Genomic DNA, 9,738 nt, shown 5'->3' with positions numbered 1-9,738 from the left:
ATATATATATATATATATATATACTGCTTGCATATTATTTTCTTATGAATCTTCCTTGTATTTCTCGTGTCTAGCTAATGTTTAATACCCAAAAATGGGTTGGTTTTGTTTCAATTTTGGTTTAGAATTGTATATAAAATAATGGCTAGTGCTGTAGATCATTAATGGCTGGATGATAGTTGTTGATGTTGCCAAGGCTGGATGATAGTTCAATCCAAATTTTTTTGTTTCTAGAACGTGATCAATGTATGTAAAAATGTTTAAATATCACAATAGTTGGGTAATTCATTGATAAATGATAATAGGTCGAACACAATTAATCACAATATGTACATGATAAACCTATTGAAAACTCATTGGTTATTGGTCCAACAAAAGGGAACAAATATTCCGTTTTGGCTTATATATATGCCAATAATTCATTCAACAAATATACATGATGTCCTACAGCAAGCTACACCATACTTACATAGTACTGGATCAATTACATTAATTACATTTTCTTTTTCCTATGGAAGATGCCTGATCCATAGGTTGAAAAGATCATAATTTTAAGAAGAGGAAACTGTATCAATAAGAAAATGATGACTGGGACACAAGCCAAAGAAATGATAGGAATCAAAATCCAAGAATATTGCTCATGTAGCATGATTATAAGAGCAGCAGAAAAGGCTATCATCATGGTTGCAATAGAGCAAAAGAGGGTGGAAAGGCCTATTATCATCTGCCTCGGCAAATACTCCAGAAAATCATCTTCTGCATAACTTGATGTGAGGATTCCCAAAAACATCAAGATTGAAGTCGAGGAAGAAAAAAGGGACAATGCATCACATATTATAAAGAGCACAAACAATTTTTTCTTTAAGAATATTGGAAAGCCTGTAGTTTGGTCATTGCCACCCGGGACAGTAAAAGCTACAGCGAACATCATGGTAACAATCAGAGCACCCACCACAGTGCATGACGTTGCTGTAACCTTCATCCATTTCTGTCCCTTTTCCATCAAGTCCGCATGGTTCTTCGTAAACAATTGTTGGGGAGTTAAACCATCATTGTTGGTACTTGCCTTATCCTTGGGATGGACAATTCTCTCTACCTCCTACATTTGTTAGAAAGAAAATGTTAGATTAAGAATGCTACCAAAACTATTTACTTGGACATATATTACGTATTAGAAAGACTGGAAATTGATGATCTAAACTTACACAGAATAAATAGTAAGTAAAATAAGGTCAATGGTTCCAAATTATTATTATGATTAATCTACCTATTCCATGTTAAAATGATCAGCTCCAATATTGAATATATAGTACAAGGATATTAGGGATCAAAAAGAGTGGAATTGATCAAAACCAATCCTTATCCCACCTCAGCCTCAGCCTTCTACGACCTCATCAAAATATAAAGATAGAAAAGGTCTCACAATATTTTGTTTCATGCTTTTTACACGTGTTACAATATTCATTCAAGTATTGCATGTTAACAGACTAGAGAATACTACTGCACATCAGTTGGCAAGACAGGCTTGGAAAGTTAGGGATATTGAGATGTGGTGGGATTTTTGTCCTTCGTTTGTAAGTCAAGCCATTTGGTCTGACATAAGCAACCTATTGTAAGGACTTATTTGTTTCAATGAATGAATTGGTTATCAAAAAAATTTAAAAAAAAAAATTGTGAATCAGACTGCATGCAACAAGATGTTGCATAGGAAGATCAATTATGACTAATATTTCACCTGCATGTAATAGATGTTCAATGTGGCGTTGGTGTTTCTTTCACTGTACCATGAAGCTGAAAATTAATGCAGACTTACCTAAAGAAAGAGGAGGCCAACAAGGAGGTGCACAAATTAAGAATGCTGCTAGGCCAATGACATGCGGAGAGAGAGAGAGAGAGAGAGAGAGAGAGAGAGAGAGAGAGAGAGAGAGAGAGAGAGAGAGAGAGAGAGAGAGAGAGAGACCTTGAACCATTGTAATTCTCTTTGCATTTGTAAAGCTGCCCCTGGGATTTTACTAACCCAAGTGGAATCTTCTATCATCCCAGCCATATGTAACATATTATTGCCATAGACATCTTTTATAGATGTCAATTTGTCTTTCATCTGCCCATTCAGCTCGTATAGAATGCTAAAGATTTTTTCATGACGATGCAAGACGGCAAGCATAAATATGTTCCTTTGGTTTCTATCGTTGGTGTATAAAAATCGTTCATCCTTTTCTCCATCCTTTTTAATCAACATCTTAGAAACAAACTCGAAAATCCCATTCTTGGCTGCACGGGTAATGGCAGTGTAAACTTGACCATCCTTAAGTTTTTGATGTGTTGATTTTGATATATCTTCACGCATTTGATCAAGAAGTTTGTCGGATTGGTCATGGATCTTCTTCATTTTCAACAACTGCTTGATTACTTTGGCAATAATCGAGACATTAATGTCAATTAGTTTAACTAGATGAAATTATAAATAATTAATAATAAAAAATTTAAAAATATCAGTCAATGATTTTGATGGAGTGTACAGGGTATACCACCGAAGTTGAGTAGTCCTGAAACTAAAAAGCGAAACATTGCTGACAGTACTACAAAGAAATTAAACAACAAAATTTGTTTACTTAAATATATTAGAAAAATTTTACCTCAACAAAGCCATAAGCAAAATATTTCCTTTTTTACATACTAATAATTCGCAGTTTCCATTAGTTTTCGTGTGGTGAGGAACTTTATTATATACATCCAGTAAATTAAGGTCCCGTTTGGATGTTGAAATGAGTTAAGTTGTTTATAAATAATAGTGAGTTGAGATAGTGTAGTGAGTTTTGTGAGGCTCACTTAAGATAAGTTTAGATATGTTTGGATGTTAAGATGAGTTTATATGCATTTATGGGAAGTTGAAAAAGTTTGTGAGTCATGCGTATAAAAATATATTGAATTGAAAAAGGTTATGGGTCCCACATGTAAAGAGGTTTTAAGTTGAGATCAGTTTAGTAATTTGAGAGTTTGGTGTTTGGATATTAAACTCAGGTTAAAAATAAACTGAACTGAGTTGATCTCAACTGAGTCTTACTTCCAAATAGGGCCTATATTGATCATGCACAAAGTATTTAGTACTCATCAAAGTACGTACATACATCATGATGAGCTAGCTTTGCTCTAAAGCCACGTGGTCACATGATCAACTAAATATATATATATATATATATATGTTTATATATATTTTATTGATACATGGGAAGGGGGGATTCAATTCTTGGTTCTCTTAGTGAGAAACCAATGCCAATTGGTCCAAAGGATCTTGGCAACTATATATTCTATGATTATTAGTGCTAACTTCATATTACTTCTCACTTATTTGTCTTAATTACTATCATATATAATATTATATAGCATGCATTAATTAACTTCTAAAAAATAATATATCAAATTAAATGACTAACTTATAGCATATATAACTTTGGAAGTTGGACATTTGCTGATCATGTTGATCATACTACATGATCATCCATTCTTATATTAATGAAAAGTCAAGTGAGTAAATTATATTAAAAAAACATGAATTTTTAAGAATGTTAATTGGAACATTTCATATTTATACCTAATTAATTAATACGAACTTTAATGATCGAAGAATGACTATTTTTTTTTTTTAAAAGTTATCTTTATTCATATCATGAACAGAAATAAAAATAACAATTTTCTCATGCATTATACGGTATGTACTTGCATGGGTTATACGTACTAATCTGTATATGATAGGGAAACGACTTCTAGATTTTTAAAAATATGAACTAGGACGATGTTATAAAGTCATTTGAATTTTTCTAGCTACATATTAGCTTAACTGTTATTTACTCCATTTTTTTTAAATTATGAACTAGATTTCTTGAAAATAATCATGTATTGCGTAATTCAAATTATTCAATTACAAACATTAATATATAGTTTTTTGAAATATGTTTGTGAAGGAATCGCGATTAATGACCATTATTCTAACTACGTATGTGGAGTACTTACATGTCTTGTTTGTGTTTTGATTGTTCATAATTAATTGAGATTCAATGCCATTATGAATAATTAGATAATTAAGAGTAGTGATAATATTCCTCCTATAACTATTTAACAAAATCTTATTTTGTATTAGAATATTACCATGATTATGATAGGATATATTCATAATTATATTCTAGCATATGTATGATAATATGACGACTTATTCTGTAATGTTGTAATACTACCATACTTATCATAGAATATATTCATAATATTCTAGTGTACTACATGAATGGTAATATAACTTATTAATCTCTCACATATATTTAGTTTATCGTGTAAATCAATTAGTATCAATTATTAATATATTATTAATTTATCAAAAAAAATTAATACCATAAATCTATTGTATTTTCATTATTTGATCTTGGGCCTCATTTACCTATAAACATAAGTAGTGACAATTAAGAATAGCAAATATGTAACCTTCAAAATCTCTCTTTCCTGCCTTCCCATCCCCAATTTTCTATTTTATTATATTTTATTTTCTACATTTTGCAATCAATCAATGCTATAGTGCTACTTCATTAAAAATAATTGTTTTGTTTACTTGCAGTTTCAAAATAATTTAGAAAATATTATAAATAAAAAAAATTGCAAAAATGAAATATTGTAGGTTTTGCTCAATAATCACTGCTCCATCAATTTTTAACTATTACAACCCGGCTTTTGGGTTAATTTCGACATTCTTGAATTTGATAATTTTGAATTATACATCAGAATCATTTTCTCTGTATTTTTTTTTTATTAATCTCTTATCTTGTCTGTATTAATCATTTGTTGGAACTAGCTGCCAGAATTAATCTCAATTCTGTCTGGCATCACTTCCCCATCCCCAACTTTTTATTTATTTTATTTTATTTTTTACATTTTGCAATCAATCAATGTGATAGCACTACTTCATTATTGTTTTCTTCTTCTTCTTCTTCTTCTTCTTTTAACACTTGAGTTTCAAATTTTTACATAAGCACCCTGATATATTTAGAAAAACAATTATAAAAGAACTTGCAGTAATGAAATATCGAAGGTGTACTAAATAAGTTTATTGATCATTGCTCTTGGACTAAGTAAGTCTAGTTCGATAGGAATAAATTAAATGACGAGGCTTCAAAGGAGTAAAATTCCATACTATCAAAATTTTATATATATACCAAGTAATTGAACGTAGTTATAGAAAAAGAAAATAATTTTTAAAAAAAAAAATAAAAACTGAAGATCATGTTGGCCTAGCTAAGGCAAAAGAAGCATACCTGATCTGTTATTTTGATCTTCTTGATTGCTTTGGCATTCCTGATCTCCAATATTTGAAACATTCCAATGAATATCACCAGTTGGAGAAACCGATGGAACGGACAACCCTTTTTAGCAAGAAAAATTTAACAAATCTAATTAACAATATAGTAGAACTTTTAATATTCTAGCTAGGTTTTGAATGATCAATCTTCCTTAAAATGACCAAAAAAAAAAAAAAAAAAAGCAACAAACCATTTAACTCATTTATATACGATTTTATACATCTGAAATTGTGTTTTATATTTATAGAAGAAAATATACAAAGACCTCTCAAACTACCACCCAATTAATTACAATCACACTCCTCAAAGTTTCAATTTTGAAAATCCCTTAAACTGCAAAAAGTTGCAATCTGCCCTCTTAATTTTTCACTTAAAAGAAAAAGTTAACCCTAATTAAAAAGATTTTAAAAATCACAAAATAACCGATCTATCAAATAAAAATATTAAATTTAAGATAATATTTTTTCAAATAAATACTTCTAAGATAAAAATAGTTATTTAAAAAATAAACAGAAATATCTTTTAAGTAAAATATTTTTAAAATACTAGTGGCACTACTAATGTTTTAACAAGCTGGGTACGTATTTTCTAACTTTTAATAATTTGAGGGGACAATTCATGTTAGGATATGATTGGAAATTAATTTTTTTATAGTCAGAGGGTCTTTATATATTTTATCCCAATTAATGTTTAATAAACACAACACAATTTAATTTGCAGTGAAAATGCCCGATACCGATTCAAATATTACGGCCAGCTGCTCTTTCACCTAGCTAATTCAAAATCTGATTATGATTTTTTATTTTTTAGTTTTTTTTTTCTTTGCTACATTAATCAACAGATCAGGGATTAGAAAGTACGACTCTATGCTATAGAATATATTTTTAGAGAAATGATAAAGCCACTAAAAAAGTTTATAACTATTTTGTACCGAATTTTTTTAATTTTTTTTACTTAATGATTAAAAAAGTATTATTTAATGATTTTGTGATTTTTTTTAATTTTTAAAAATGTTTAAATCGTTTAATTTAAAAAATCTTTGAAAAAAATAGAAACAATTTTTTTTTTTTTTAAAAAAAAATTACACTGTTCGGTACAAAAAAGGTGCGTGTAAGATTTTCGATTTTCCTAACACCACTCATAGTTTTAAGGTATTCTCATGCATGGGTGTTGATTTCTTTTATAATTACCAAGAAAACACAATCCAATATTATTGACGGTGTTTCTCTAAATGAGCCATTAATATTGAAGAATATTACAGTGTACGTAAAGCAAGAGAATTAAGTAAAGAAGAGTGGTAATACAGGAGTAGATGAGTTGTTTCCAAAACCCGAGCTGATTTCCACTTTGGAAGAAATGACGCATAGAGGCCAATGCTAAGATGGGAGACTCGCCAGACTTGTCACGAGTCAGTGCCGAACGTGGGCAGCTTTCGATTAATCCCAAAGCAGTATCTGTTTTGTCGTACGTACATACAAAAAGGAATTATTATATTGATATTAACAAGATTTCAAATGAATATATGGCAATTGGGAAATAACTGCCATTACTGGATGATCGATGATGAGAAGTTTAAGTTTACACGTAAATCATACACAAGAAGAACTATAGTAGACGGTAAAAACACGATAGAGTTCGTACCCAAAGTTTCGGTATAGATAGCTTGGGTAAGACGCGTGGCTTTTCTGCGAATCTCCTCATCACTATCTGCAATATGATGATGATAATTAAACAAATGGCGCCCCATTTTTATTTGCCTGGAATTAAGAGCCATAACAACTGGAAGATTTCCCTCTATGGAATCTGTGATGATAATAGAATTTTGTGCGTTTATTATTATTTTTTTCATATATGGGTTTAGTTCATTTTCAAATTATTTTTTGATAAAGATTTTTACAGTCCCAGGGTGCTCATGCCTTTATAACGGTGGATCCATTACTTTTTAAATGAAGTGTGTAAAATTTATACATCCTAAAACTATATCTAACATTACTCTCAAATTCTTTTTTAACTTACAAGATGTTCTTGATCTTATAATAAAGTTAATATTATTAAAATAACAATAAGTTTATACGAGTTCCGACAACTTTATTCCATTTTTGCTCTTTAACAATCGAAGATTACGTCATTAATTTTCTTAAATCTAAGCTTGATTAAATTATAATATATGTATATAACTAATTAAACTGGAGTCAAGCTACTTGATCGAACCCAAACTGTTCATTGTTTTACCATATATGCATGCTAGGTATGGAACCAGCTTGTGTAATTTGACTAGCGGGTTTGTCTTTTAATAATGTAATAAGGGTTAATGCTAACTTCTAAGACAGTTAATTTTCCAATTCTTTATGAATACTATTTCTTTTTAATTTCTTTTCAAACGGAATTATTAATCAGTTTTCGAGCACGTGCGCGTTATGAGTGAGAGAGAGAGAGAGACCTTGCTCGATAGCTCTCTGCTGCCCTCCATACGACTCTGCCAAAGTCTTCCAAGCTTCTCTGGCATTCATAATGGTGTTAATCTTAGAAAATGGCACTTGGCCGCATGAATTCTGGATCACATGTAAAGCCATGAAATTCTCCAGTCCTCTTCCCGGAAGGGGTTCGTCGGTTTGTTGAACGTCTTGCCAAAGATCTTGAGACAGCAAGTACGTTTTCACCCGAACCTTCCATTCCTCATAATTATCTTTGCCATGAAGCAGTATTGCTTGAGGAACAACCGCAGTACTAAAGGCGGCTGATGATGTAGCACCATATGTTTTGAAGGAAAATGTTGTCATGTTGATGATATCCCTACAACGTGCTGTATTATTGTGAAGGAAGAATCTTTTGCCAAGTACTTAATATAAAAGTGAAAAGAAATTACTTATAACTTCTAGCAACCTAGCATAAAACTACGTACAAAATCAGTATCATGCATGCTTATAATATTCAATGATCTAGTAATTAAAATATAACAACTTATATTTGTGTGAAGAGATGCAGTAAAGATCTTACTATTTGGTCAGAGGAAGAGAGAAAATAACAAAAAACATTTTGGTGGTTGAAGTCATATATGAGCAATTAGTGTAGCTCATGACTCAGATCGATGACCTTATATTTCACTATTCTATGCAGATCATTTTTTGCTATCTTAGATAGCACTAACATATGACTAAGTTAATCAAGTGACTCGTAAAGGCCAAAATATCCACAAATTTTGTCTTTTTGTGTTACGTAATTAAGAAAGTTTTGGTTTGGATCTTCGATCCATCGCCTTCTCTTTAAGAAAAAGGCGCCTAAACTCATTACATATAAGGATATATATATAGATCGACAACAGTGAATTTAGATCTTTAATTTCATCTTCCTGCATATAATTATATAGCTCCTAATGAGCTCAAAAAAGAGTACGTACGTTATGATTATAAACTGACATTTGAGCAGATTGAAACTTAAACTTACGAAGCTGGACGGGAGGGACTTTCTCCGAAATTAACTCTTGGATTCTAAGTCTGATGAGTTGGCTGTCGTAGTCTCCGGAAAACAACGATATTTGGTCTTGCAGAAATGATGACCTGCACACTCAAATATATATGCCTTATCGCTACTTCAGAAGTCGACATGATCATGCCCCCCAATAATTTAATTAATCCTGTTGGGCCGGGTCTAATCATTTCTTCTTTCTTTTTTTTTTCTCTGATTAAAGCAGATGTGCCCTGAGAATCCAAATCATGTATTTGGAATATAGAAAAGAAGACAGGATCATCATGCCCCCAATAATTTAATTAATCCTGTTGGGGTCTAATCATGATTTCTTTTTTCTTACTAATAAAGCAGATTCCCTGAGATTCCAAATCATGTATTTGGATTTCGAACAGAAATCATTCAAATCATAGTGCAACCCGTGCTGTAACATTGAAAAATTATTCGGAACCTTAATCGTGGTACGTGAAGTTACTTTACGCCTATTAATGACGTTATTCTTCGATATAAAATGAATTGGTCCGGCCTATTTTAAGAATAAAAAGGCACCGGAAGATATAAAGATGAGGAAGATTAGATAAAGTTAAATCTTATCTTATAAGAATCATGTGAAAATAGCATAAATTAAGTAGGACTCCGTACTATAAAGAAAGAAGAATACCTAAGGACTGAATTTCTGCAAATGTGGGACTCCCGTTTACTCTCTCTCTAGATCTCCACAAGGACAACATCTAATTCAATCTCACCTTAATCCTATTATCTCCATTGTATGGAGAACTATGCGAGTTCACGAGAAATTGTATAATTATTAGACATAATAGATTTCACCTCAAACGATTCGTAGATATATATTTTTATGCTGAATCATATAAATTTATCTTTCTCTTTTTTAACATTTTTACTCTTTATATTTTATTATTTGCTTCATGGA

At 30.9% G+C, this 9,738-nt stretch overlaps 1 protein-coding gene across 2 annotated transcripts; it reads right to left on the bottom strand.

Annotated features, from left to right (window-relative positions):
- Positions 1-378: 378 nt before the first annotated feature.
- LOC122293994 lies at positions 379-8,949 on the bottom strand. Of its 2 annotated transcripts, none has more exons than XM_043102463.1 (7): positions 8,787-8,949; positions 7,783-8,145; positions 6,984-7,049; positions 6,647-6,796; positions 5,298-5,405; positions 1,961-2,409; positions 379-1,099 (listed from the first exon to the last, which is right to left on the bottom strand). In XM_043102463.1, exons 2-7 carry the CDS (start codon positions 8,120-8,122, stop codon positions 494-496), a joined length of 1,719 nt encoding a protein of 572 aa, XP_042958397.1. In that variant the 5' UTR covers positions 8,123-8,145; positions 8,787-8,949; the 3' UTR covers positions 379-493. The 2 variants fall into 2 exon arrangements, with proteins under 2 accessions (XP_042958397.1, XP_042958398.1); XM_043102464.1 differs by having other exon boundaries at positions 7,783-8,135.
- Positions 8,950-9,738: the final 789 nt, after the last annotated feature.

This window comes from Carya illinoinensis, chromosome 14, assembly GCF_018687715.1.
Source record: "Carya illinoinensis cultivar Pawnee chromosome 14, C.illinoinensisPawnee_v1, whole genome shotgun sequence".
Taxonomy (NCBI): domain Eukaryota; kingdom Viridiplantae; phylum Streptophyta; class Magnoliopsida; order Fagales; family Juglandaceae; genus Carya; species Carya illinoinensis.
Note: the sequence above shows the minus strand (reverse complement) of the source record. Positions and strands in the feature narration are given on the sequence as shown.

What these genes read in the sequence shown, in the direction of transcription:
- LOC122293994 (XM_043102463.1), bottom strand. Translation starts at nt 8,122, where the DNA reads ATGACAACATTTTCCTTCAAAACATATGGTGCTACATCATCAGCCGCC. An exon ending in TATCTATACCGAAACTTTGG is followed by an intron (nt 6,797 to 6,983) that starts GTACGAACTCTA and finishes ACGACAAAACAG; the next exon opens with ATACTGCTTTGGGATTAATC. An exon ending in AGATCAAAATAACAGATCAG is followed by an intron (nt 2,410 to 5,297) that starts GTATGCTTCTTT and finishes TTATTGCCAAAG; the next exon opens with TAATCAAGCAGTTGTTGAAA.